Source organism: Eumetopias jubatus, unplaced genomic scaffold (assembly GCF_037043125.1).
Source record: "Eumetopias jubatus isolate StellerSeaLion01/CBP00866 unplaced genomic scaffold, mEumJub1_p1.0 scaffold_2, whole genome shotgun sequence".
Classification (NCBI taxonomy): domain Eukaryota; kingdom Metazoa; phylum Chordata; class Mammalia; order Carnivora; family Otariidae; genus Eumetopias; species Eumetopias jubatus.
Genome location: NW_028274808.1, coordinates 202,087,247 through 202,099,612, shown reverse-complemented (window position 1 = coordinate 202,099,612; position 12,366 = coordinate 202,087,247). Strand labels below are relative to the sequence as shown.

At 51.4% G+C, this 12,366-nt stretch overlaps 1 protein-coding gene across 1 annotated transcript in view; it reads right to left on the bottom strand.

Moving 5' to 3' along the window:
- RNF212 (ring finger protein 212) overlaps nt 1-11,435 on the bottom strand; it is a 34,393-nt gene extending 22,958 nt beyond the window's left edge. Inside the window, exons 1-3 of the mRNA XM_088021274.1 lie at nt 11,327-11,435; nt 8,187-8,248; nt 784-858 (exon numbers count right to left, since the gene is read on the bottom strand). Of these exons, the coding sequence (XP_087877400.1) occupies nt 784-858; nt 8,187-8,248; nt 11,327-11,435 (246 nt within the window). The remainder of the gene's footprint in view (nt 1-783; nt 859-8,186; nt 8,249-11,326) is intronic.
- Nucleotides 11,436-12,366: the final 931 nt, after the last annotated feature.

Genomic DNA, 12,366 nt, shown 5'->3' with positions numbered 1-12,366 from the left:
CGTGCAGAGGAGGGGAGGTCTCGGCAGGGCTGGTGGAGCCAGACAGGCACCGGCCCAGAACGGTCAGGGTGGGTACTGCTCTCCCTCGGCCTGCTGCCCCAGGGGAAAGGTCCTGGCTGGAGGCAGCTCCTGGATGCTGCCCCGCTCGGCCTCCTCCCCCAGAGGGTAGGTGGGAGGCGGCCCGCAGGGGGCTCAGCGTTAACAGGGAGAAGCAGGATGGCTGAGGGCTGGAGGGCTCCCTTCTCTCCCAAGTGGCTTCGTGGACAGAACGGCGGCCCGCGCCTTGTCCAGGGACGGCCGGGAGGCCAGGCGTCTGGGGCGGGATGTGGGGTGAGCACGGATTCACAACACTAGAGGGAGGGGGAGCAGCAGGTGAGATGTGGGGGCGGGGCAGGCGAGGTGAGGGGAGCAGGGCTGGGAGGAAGACAGGCACCCCGGGAGCCAGGGGAGAGCATGCCCACGTGGACCATGACCCTCAGAAAGGACAGCCTCACGAAGCAGCCCGCAGGCTCGATCTGGGGCCCTTGCAAACCCGAACCGTCAGGCCTGTCCCAGATCATGAGGTTCAAGCGACAGCTGTATCCCCGCACACAGCAGCAACAACCAAACAGAGCCAATGGCTTCGTCTCAGCGAGGGCAGCCATGGGAGGCCGAGAACCCTAGGAGGGACTGGTCTCCAGAGCTTATAACACCCTCTCTCTTCCGAGGTTATCACAACACCGAGTCTCTGAGGCGAGGCGGACGGACGGGGGTCACACTGAGCAAGCCACGTGTAGAGCTCACCTGGCAGGTCTCTCTGGAGTACTTCCGACACAGGCCGTCTATGCCCATAAATAGCGCCTGGATATCTGCGTCGGTCTGAAAGGGAAGGAAAGCTGGGGTCCGTGTTACTGCTTCCAACACGGGCATACAAACACCGTGGAGAAACATCTACAATTAGCCACAGACGACACAAACAATCAGCACCCCACCAACCATCTCCAGGGGGCCTGGGAGGCTCGCCTGTGTCCTGGCTGCTGTGGCGGTCGGTCAGTCCAAGGACTGAAGGGCGGTGCTAAGGGGCTCTGGGCACCCACTGGAGGGCAGAGTGGCCCTTGACCACAGGGGCTCATCTCTGCGGTGAGACACAGCCCTCCTTGGAAGGACACCGTCAAAGCCAGGCTTTCATGGTGGAGACACACGGAACTCAGAAGAAGGGAAAAAGCTGAGGAGAACACTTTCAACCAATCACAAATATGTGCAAGATACTTAACAAGCAAACATAAGGTACTTAAAAACATAAGGGTTGAAGGAACAGTGTCTGCCTACTTCCAACCCCTAGTGCAGACCTGCCCTGCCTCCTCCCCTGACCACGGCAGCAATAAAAGCCCGGGCAGCAGCCGTCCTGCGGCAGGAGCCTGGGAGGAGTGGCCATCAACCAGAAGGAACAGTTGGGACACACACCAGACCGAAAAGGTGCAGGAAGAGTCTTCGGCGACCCCCTGTCTGGTCTTGGTCTGGACTGTAAACAAGTCATGAACGTCAGGATGGCGGTTTGGGGGCCATCTGTGACCCCAAACTCCACTAAAACAACAGTGAAACTAAATTAGGTCAGTGGGAGAAACTGGGAATTGTACCTTGAAGGGCCAGGGCCTTCTGGTGGGGACAGTGGAGGGGCCAGGAGCAGGTCTGGCTTTGGGATATGAGGGGGCTGGAGCGGCGTCAGGACAGCGGGGTCCCCGCACAATGCTGCCTGGACAGACCACGGCACACGGGGCGGCATGGCCCACAGACAGGGCCCGGGGCCTCCAGGTTCGTGTGAGCCCTGCTCTGTGTCAGCTAGACCTGCCACCCTGGCACGTGGCCTGACGTCTCCGAGCCTCCGCCTCCCAGTGAGGCCAGCAGAAACGGTGCCTTCCCTGAGGACCATGCAGAGTTCCCCCAAGAAGCGTGGCCAAGCCTGGTGCTCAGCAAGTGGGGACCATGCCTGTCTGTAAAGATACGTTACACACACACAGATGACCCCAAACTAGATGAAGAGCTCCATGGACCAGAACTGCAAGCATCTGGAGACGCTGTGACTGGTCTGTTAGGGTCCACTGCCTTCTGAGAGAGGACTCAAGCATTCTACACGTGGCAGAGGCCCCAGTGGCACCGGAGGCTGTGGAGACAGAGCAAACAAGGGTTCTCCAGTCTAACAAAGGCCCCCACTGCACAGGCTGCACAATCTCTGTGAAGCCAAGCAGCACAACTCCGCAGACAACTGTCATCACACACAGGACAGCCACACTGTGGAAGGAGACAGACAAACAAGGAAGGAATATGATCAAAGCACCAAAAAAACATTAATGTCCATTAAAGAATTCTAAGCTCAGTGAAAATATGCTTCAAAATAGAGGCAAAAAAAAAAAAAAAAAGAGGCCCTTTTCAGACAGATAAAAACCAGAGAAATTTGACATCAACAGAAGGCACTGCCTTCAGGTAGGAAATGGTTCCTTGGTGGGAGCAGGGGTTTCAGGAGCCAGTGAGGAGCATGAGAGGAGGGAACTGTGGGGTAACCACAGATCAGAACGGTGACCGCACACTAGCTGCCCTGTGGGGCTCCACGCAGACAGAACGAAACCACCCACCAATAGGGTAGTTGGGACAAAGACCCTTGCTTCGGCAGGAAGATCTACTGCATGTGGGACTTCAGAAGGTCAAGGCCATGCCATGGTCTCTGGGGTCACAGAAATGAACCCTGTCTTGGTCTGAGTGGTGGACACGTTCAGGTCACAAATAATTCCCAGAGCCACGGGCTTGTATCTGTGCACTTTTCTGTATTAGACTTCAATAAAAGTCAGTAAAAATAACTAAAAATCCCCAAATATTTCTAAGTCAATATACTTTCAGAAAACACACAGGTCATGGGAGTAACTGAACAGAAATTTCAAATTATTTCTAAGTGAAAGACAGTAAAAATGTAAAATAGCCAAGCACATACAACGCAGGCAAGGGCAAAGAGAGGGCTGCCCTAACCCCACAGCATAAATGCCAGGAGGGAGAGGCTAGGAGTAGACAGAAGCACCCATCTTACAGAACAGACTAAATGCAAAGAAAAAAGAAGAAAGGAAATGGTAAGAACACAGCTGAGAACAAATGTAAAGTGAAGAGAAACACTAGTTCTCTGAGAACACTGATAAAAAGTCAATAAAACCAGGCAAGACTGTTGAAGAAACAAGAGAGAAGGCACAAAAACCATTATTACAATGACAAAGCGGCATCACTACGGATCTCACAGACCCTGCAAATACAGATGACCGCAGACACACTGACGATGAGAAACTTGAAAATTCAGATGAAGCGCACAAACTCCTAGAGAAGGACCACTCACTTAAGCTGACCCAAGAATTAGGAACTCTGAAGAGTCCCATATCTAATTAAAAAATTAAAACCCAAGTTAAAAACCTCCCCACAAAAAGCCTTCTAGGATCAGATGGTGTCAGGCATGAATTCTAACGTACATTCTCTGAATGATCCCAATCTTAAAAAAAAATCTGCAAGAGAAGAGAAAAATGAAAGAATTTTCAACTCCTTTTATTAAGTCAGCAAAACCCTGATTCACCAAAACTTGAAAATGGCATTGTAAGAAAGGAGAGTTACAGGTCGATTCTCACATGAAGAGAGGTGCGAAACCCCCAAATCCCTCTGCCCATATAGGCTATACTGCATCACAACCAAGTTAGAGTGTTTAAGATTCTACTGTGGGGTTTAGGGGCGCCTGGGTGGCTCAGCTGGTTGAGCGTCCAACCCTTGGTTTTGGCTCAGGTCATGATCTCCGGGTCATGAGATCGAGCTCCACATCGGGCTCCATGCTCTTCTTGGAGTCCGCTTGAGATTCTCTCTCTCCCCCTGCCCCGCCCCGCCACTCACATGTGCGCACACACTCTGTCTCTCTAAAGTAATAAATAAATAAAATCTTTAAAAAAATTGTACTGTGGGTTTAAAATTCTAAAAATAAATGCAATTTACATCAACAAAATAAAGGAGAAAAATCAAATGATAACCTTGATATTTACAGAGAACCACTTGATAGAATCCAACACGGCTCATGATAAACCTTAGCAAGAAACCCAAGGTGCACATGAATACTCCACTGGAAGCTCCACCCTGAAATCAGAAAGAGACAAAAGATGCCTGACATGCAATGGAGGAACAAGAAGGCAGAGAGTAAGAAGGAGGAATGACAGAGATTAAACATTTAGAGATGATATGGTTGTACACAGAGAGAGTCCAGAAAAAGCTCCAGATCGGCCAATAGCATCAGGTGACTTTAGCATGGTCACCAGATAAAAGCTAATAAAATCAACCAATTTTTACACACCAGCAATAAGCACTAAAAAGATGACATTTTAAGAAATGAGTATGGCAGGGCGCCTGGGTGGCTCAGTTGGTTAAGCGACTGCCTTCGGCTCAGGTCATGATCTCAGGGTCCTGGGATCGAGTCCCGCATCGGGCTCCCTGCTCGGCGGGGAGTCTGCTTCTCCCTCTGACCCTTCCCCCTCTCACGTGCTCTGTCTCAAATAAATAAATACAATCTTTAAAAAAAAAGAGTACGGCAGCATCCCAAATCAATACCCGAGGGTGAAGCTAACAGTGATACACACAGCCTCTATGCAGAAAACTGTTACTGTTAGTTACTGAAACTAGAGCACATCTAAGTAAACGGAGGTGTGCCACGCTTATGGACTAGAGAGTCCACGTTGTAGAGACGTCAATTTTACCCACATTATCGATGAAGTACATACCCAAGAGACCTTGTGTGTGGAAACTGATGAAAGAAATTGATTCCAAAAGTTACATGGCACGCAAAGGACTTGGGCTAATTGTGCAACAGAAAGCTCCCAATCTCAGTGGCTTAAGGGGGACACTACCCGCCCACACATTAGCAGAAGGCTGGACTCGGTGGATGGCCTTCCATTCAGGGCCCAGCAGCTCTGCCCTGCTGGGTCACCAGCATCCACTTGGCTGAGTTGGGGGCTTTCCAGGAGATTGTTTTGGGAGCCAGGTTTGGAGTGGCGTTGCTCATGGGAAGCAGGTGGGGAGACGGAGTCTAGCTGGGGGCCCAGAAAGAAGGGCAGCAGGGCCAAGGACAGCTCCCAGCCAGGCCAGTCTGTTCCAGTGGCTGGTGTCTATTTCTCTCTTCTCTAACCCAGAAAAGCCACCCCCCCAAATGCCCCGTCTCTGACTTCGTACCAAACCCATGTCCTAGCAGGCATGTGGTCTTGTCCTGCAGGTCCTGATCCGGGCTGCATCCTAGGAACTAGGCCCGTTCCCACCGTGAGCAACCTCTGACCTGGGGCCCGAGGCAGACAAGTGAATCCACCCCTCGAAGGTCAGGGGGAAGTCAAGAGAACAGAGCAGTCACAGAGACCCTGTGGGTGGGTGTCCTGGGGCTCCTGCCCTGGGGCCATCTTCATTAGACAGGCCTCTGCTGCCTAGGAGAGCCTCTGGTCTAGCCAGCTCATCCCCGGTTCTGCCCACTGGGGGGTTCTTCCTCCTCTCCCAGGTCCCCAGGGCCCTACGTGAGGTGGGCATGAGGATGAGTGCCCTGACCACTCATGGCCTCCAGGTCCCAGACACCACTGGCTTCTCCGGGGTTCAGCGCCTCCCCACTGCAGCCCTCTGCTGCAGCCATCCCCTCTCCATCTCTGCTGGAGAACCAGCCAACTGCAGTCGAAGTGCAACCCCCTCTTGTCCACACACCCTTCTGCTCTGCTCTCTACTTTCACCAGAGGCTCTGTCCTGCAGACCTGCCTGCCTCCCAGGTTCCTGCAGGCTCCCCAGCTTCAGTCTGCACTGTCCCCTCACCACTACCACCTGACAGATAAGGCGGTGTACTATTTTGTGTGTGCGACAGTGACGGCCCTTTTCAATGACAAACAAATTAAGAAATGTAAGTGGTGCCCTGCGTGTGAAGCAAAAGGAGCAGGTGTGGGCAACTTTCATACTGCAGGTCCCAGGAAATCAGCTTAGCCTGTTACAGTGTGTTTGGTTTTAACAACAACAAAAAACCCAGTCAGAATAGAAACCATCAGGGGCATTGCATTTAGCAAGGATAGGAGTTGTTTGGTGAAACTTACTTCCCATATGTGCACACACAGATGCGTGTGCATGCAAACGCACCTACACCGTGCCGTGATATCAAGTGTCCTTCCTGCTACAGGTCAGGGAAGGTATGGTCACACAGAACCGTAGGCAGAGACCTAAAGGCAGTGGGTGAGGGGGGAGGTGGAAGCTGTCTGGCCCCAGGGGCAGTGGCGGGGCAGAGTCGCCAGCCAGGGGACCAGGTGTCCACCAGAGGCCAGGCCACAGAGCCACGGGCGTGAGGGGATATGAATTTACTCCCAGGAAGCTGGGACACATGACCCACGTTGGCAGATCCCTCTGGATGCAGCTGAGAAGAGATTCCAGGGAGCAGGAGGGAAAGCAGAAGAATGGCGGAGGGCGTTCATGTGGCCCATGGAGAACGGAGCTGGGTCCCGGAGAGACTGCTAGAAGCGCCTACAGAACGCGGGTGTGCAGGACAGCGACAGTGCCGTGAACAACGTCACTCTCTCACACGTACAGAGAACAAAAGAATACATACTTTTTCAAGCATGTGTAGAACGTTAACAATTACTATGTATTAAGGCACAATGAAAATCTTGACAATTAAAAAAAGTAACCATATGTCCATATTCTCTGGTCACAAAGACATAAAATTAAAAATTTTCCACAAAAATGATAGAGATAAAATCTAACCTCTTAGAAATTAAAGAACACTCTCTTGAATAATTTTTTTAAGATTTTATTTATTCATTTCAGAGAGAGAGAGAGCACAAGCAGGTGGAGAGGCAGAGGGAGAGAGAGAAGCAGACTCCCCGCTGAGCAGGGAGCCCGACGCGGGGCTCGAACCCAGGACCCCCCGGGATCGTGACGTGAGCCAAACGCAGACAGTTAACCAACTCAGTCACCCAGGCACCCCTCTCCTGAATAATTCCCGAGTAGAAAAGGAAGTTAAAAGAGAGATTAAAGACTATCTAGAAATGATAAAAACAATGCTCCAAGTGATGTACAACAGCAGGAAACAGCAGGAAACAGATCTCTCTAAATACACTTCTAGGAAAGAAAAGGAAAATAGATGAATGGAGAGTAGGGCCCAGGAGGGCAGGGAAAGGCCGGGGCACCCCCTCCCTCAAAGGCAAGCCCGACCAGCTGCGCGACCCAGCAGAACCTGGCTCTATGGCCGAGGGTTTAAACTGGCACATTTCTTAAGGGAAATAAGGCGCTTTCTATTAAGTTTAAACACTTAAATCTGTGCCCTTATTTTTCCACTGCTAGGAATTTATGCTACAGAAATGTTCTTATACATATGCAGAAACACAGTAAAAAAATATTCACTGTAAAATTGAAACAATGAAAAACCACCCTCCCCCCAGCAAAACACTGAAATGCTATGCAGTCTTTTCAGAGTCTGGGTGTGCCAAAAATACCAAGTCAACTGAGAAAACACCATTTTGTAAAAAAAATAAGTCACAGTAACACACAGAGCAGTAACTATACCCCTACTTGTGGATATCTGTGGGAAACAAGATTTTTCTCCATTATAATCTTCTGATCATTTAAGTCTTGTGTGACTTTGTATTATACGTGTAATCAGCAAAAAATGATTGTTATAGATTAAAACATCAGATCAAATACGTACCTTAGAACCTAAGTATAAAGAGAAAGATTATTTGCAACTAAGTTTAAAGCAAACAGGCGACACTGATGTATTTCATAGAGAGGACAAAAGACCTTGTTTTAAGCCTACTACAACAGTAATCCACTTTAAACTTCCTTTCCTCCAACCCTCTTAATTAGATACGACCCCCATGGAAATCCAAACTCTATCTCCTTCTTAAGGAGCTTGTACTGTGCTGAAGAAACCTACTCAACTTATCTTCATTTCCCAGAACACAGCACAGCAAACTACTCATAGGGCCAATCTATGGTTAAGAAAGAAAGTTGTATGAGGTATTCAAAACCAAATCCTAATTGTACTTTACTCAGAAATCTTGTAAGATCTTCTAATTAACCTAGCAAAATGAAAGAAAATTTCAGACCCCTCCCAAATGACTAAAAACTGAATCCTGAACTAAAAAAAAACACTGAATAATATCCAAATAATAGATATTTCAACTTACGTGTTTTGAAAGTAAAACCGTGCGACAAGGGACTTTGCAAATCAAGCACTTGTCTCTGCCACCTACAAAAGAAAAGTAAACTTTATTATAGTGAGTAGCACTTTTGAATGTAAGTGCAGGCTTCAAATTACAATATTTCTTCAAAATAATACAGAATTATAGCACTTACATTTTCCACGTTCAGAAAATGGTAAGACTGTGCATGTGGACAGAGTTGAAAAGATTTATTCAACGAATAATCCATTTTTCCTGTTTTGTCAATATGCCCCAAAATAGTGATTGTGAAGATCAACAACACTCAAACTTAAATCTATCTCAGATTTTCTTACAATTAGATTTTGTAGTGATATCCTAAGTAAAATTTTTTTAATATTCAAAATGAAAATAGCTCCTTGCACCCCATCTAAGAGATGAAGTAAAGGCTTTGTTCAGCCCCCTCGGCCTCACCTCTGCAGGACAGGAGACAGTTCACTGGGTAGGTGCTTTGTACTTGCTGAGCTTTGGCTGCCCCTAAGGCAGCGCCTGGCCCGAGAGCACAGGGCTAACGTCCTACCTGCTCTTCTCCGGGGTCTCTGGCCCAGGCCCACCTACTGCACCACCTTCTTCTCCACTCCCACCATCCTCCGTGTGGCTGGCTGCTAAGGGTAGCCTTGCATTTCCTCGCTTGCCCCCATGCGGCACCAGAGCACCCGGGTGTCGTTGGAAAACGCCTTGAGTGGGGGCAGCAGGGCCTCTCATCCCGGGCTCTGCCCCATCCCCACGCGTCGGAGCTTCCCTTTCTCACAAACCAGCCTGGAGCCCAGAGCCGGCCAGGGAATACTGCACCCTTGTCCTGCCAAGCAGCGCACCCAGCCCAAACCCCGGCCTCTCTGTCTCCCCCTCTTCTGGTCCAGTGCAGCTAAGAACCAGGGAAACAATCACTTAACTGAGAAGTGGATTCACAGGCTTGATTCCAGCACTGCTGAACTGCAACACTGCTGGGCAACCCTCCATTTTTCTTGGGTGTTACCCCACCAATTCCCTATGGGGGGTGTTCAAACAGGCCCCCCGTATCAGTTACCAAGAAAAAAGTCATGACCTACCTCAATCTTCCTGCCTCTCCTCCACTTACCACAGAACAACTCAACTCCCTCTGCTTTCTTCCTCTGTCTCATCTCATTTCATCCCCACAGCACATGGGATGGGGTCCTTGAGGAGAAAGACGGGGTTCCCTTCCAACAGCCTCCAGAGTTGTCCCCTTTCCTCCCTACAAACATGTTCAAGTGGCCCTCTTCTGAAAGCACCCACCCTCAGCAGTATGTTCCCGCCCTCTATGTCTCTCCTGGGGATTCTGGACAAGATCCCTCGGGGCACCACTACCGCCAGAAGCCATGGAGTCAAAGATGAACAGAGCTGGCTCCTAAAAATCCACGAGCTGCATTGAAGGCAGGGAAGAAGAGACGTGACAAAGACAGGATCCATCTGCAGCTAATGCGCAGGCAAACTGACGTTCACAAACAGTGCTTACAAACCTATTAAATATAAGCGCTCCAATAAAAGGTGTGAAAGGGCCCAAATGAGTAGTTGGCAAAAGTACAGACTGACGCTAATGCATGGAACGAAAATGCCGGCCATCCATGCTGGGGACAGGGAGCAGCCACCTTTCTGGGGTGCCTAGTCCTAAGTGCTAATGCACACACACCCGAGCGCAGCACCCCCACCCTTCCGGATATCCCAAAGGAAAAAAACCACATAAGTGAACAAGTGGTGCTTAACAGCAAAATATTAGAAAATACGCAGAGCTCTTAGTAGGGAATCAGTTAAATAAATCATGGCACGGCAACTAAAAGATACATTATGCAGCCTTAAAAATGATGATACAGACTTACTTTAATGTGAAAAGAGAGCCATGTCCTATTAATAAACTCAGGGAACTAAAACTGGTATACACCCAGTACCATTTTTGTTGTAGAAATCTGTATCCATAGGAAAAAGTCTGGAAGGATGTATACCAAAGCTTAAGGAGGGCTTACCCCTGAGTCACAGTCACTAAACAGCTAAGGAGCTGTGGTCAGTGCTCCACCCTCAGGCCCTTCCACTGTTTTGTGTGTGTCCCAGCATTGGTGGCTTTTTGGAGGAATGACCTTCGGCTACTGGACCGTGCTTCAGAAAAAGAGCCAGAGGTACAGGGGAACCAGCCTGCCCGAGGCCATGAACCAGTCCCCCAAAACTGAGAACACAGACCCCCTGCATCGTTCTCACCCAAGCTCACCCACACCACCAACGCCGGGGGGGGGGGGGTTCCAACTCTGACTCTGCCCTGGGACGCCAAGTCCACAAGCTCTGCTTTCTTTCCCCCCACACCTTCTCCTGAACGCCTTAAGAAGTGCTCTTCCCAGATGAAACCGCGTCCTAGCTCCCTCTGCCTTCGGCCCTCTCCTCACTCCAGTACCTTCGATTGCTACCTATGTGCTAATTCCCCAACGTATTCCCGGCTGTCTTGACTCCCAACCCGTATACTCAGCTGCCTCCCCAGAAGCTCAGTGCCCAGTGTGGGCCCCGAGCCTCACCCCTGGACACAGAAGGAGCTCGTGTGGCACGGCCGACCCTTCTGCGGAGTGTTCAGATCGTTCACGGTGAGCCACACTGATGGACCTCGGGACAGTGGTGACTGCTGAGGACGCTACTGCCTTACCCTGCAAGCTGGTTCACAGGTAAATTCGCTCTGGAAAACTCATGGTGCTTTGCATTCACGCGCTTTTTCTCTTTTATACGTCAGTGAGAACGTCTCGTAAAAAGAAAAATACACCTCTGATCATGCCGCCAACCCAGGGACCCCGGCAAGCACGCTTTGGCCTGCGTGGCCCCCGGCTCTCCTGCAGCCCCCCGAGCTCCACGGGCCCGTCCCCGCCTCCTTCTGCCCCCGGCTGCGCGCCTGCTCGAGGCCAGGTGAGCACGCGCCCCCCCCGGGCCCTGCGCTGGGCTTTCGGAGCACCTCGTCCCAGGGACTAGGTTCACGCTGCCTTCCGGAAGGGCAGCGAGGGCCGCGTCCCCGGGGCTCAGGTGACCCGCGCGCTCCGCCCACCTCCCGCGGGCCCCGCCGCCCCCGCGCCCGCGGCGGGGGGATGCAGGCCTGGTCTGGGGGCCGCGCCCGCCCTCACCTTTGCCCAGGCAGACGTCGCAGTACACGTGGCCACAGTTGGTCAGACTGAAGCACGACGTGCGGTGCGGCGGCTGGAAGCAGCGATTACAGAACACCCAGCCGGCCATGCCCGACCGCTCCGCCGCAGCGCAGCCCAGGCCCACGCGCCGCGCACGCGCAGCCCGGAAGCCGCCTCCCGAGCTTCTGCACCTGCGCAGACTGGAGCTGGTCACCCCGCGCCTGCGCACGGGAGAGCCGCACGGCTCCCGCCAAAACCCGTGCTGGACCGTACCAACCGTGTGTGCGTGTGTGTTAGATTCCTCTCCCCGTGTGTGTGTGTGTGTGTTAGATTCCTCTCCCCGTGTGTGTGTGTGTTAGAGTCCTCTCCCCGTGTGTGTGTGTGTGTGTTAGATTCCTCTCCCCGTGTGTGTGTGTGTGTGTGTTAGATTCCTCTCCCCGTGTGTGTGTGTGTTAGAGTCCTCTCCCCGTGTGTGTGTGTGTGTGTTAGATTCCTCTCCCCGTGTGTGTGTGTGTGTGTGTTAGATTCCTCTCCCCGTGTGTGTGTGTGTGTGTTAGATTCCTCTCCCCCGTGTGTGTGTGTGTGTGTTAGATTCCTCTCCCCCGTGTGTGTGTGTGTGTGTGTGTGTGTGTTAGATTCCTCTCCCCGTGTGTGTGTGTGTGTGTTAGATTCCCCTCCCCCGTGTGTGTGTATGTTAGATTCCTCTCCCCGTGTGTGTGTGTGTGTGTGTGTGTGTGTTAGATTCCTCTCCCCGTGTGTGTGTGTGTGTGTTAGATTCCTCTCCCCGTGTGTGTGTGTGTGTGTGTGTGTGTGTTAGATTCCTCTCCCCCGTGTGTGTGTGTGTTAGATTCCTCTCCCCGTGTGTGTGTGTGTGTGTGTGTTAGATTCCTCTCCCCGTGTGTGTGTGTGTGTGTGTTAGATTCCTCTCCCCGTGTGTGTGTGTGTGTGTGTGTGTTAGATTCCTCTCCCCGTGTGTGTGTGTGTTAGAGTCCTCTCCCCGTGTGTGTGTGTGTGTGTTAGATTCCTCTCCCCGTGTGTGT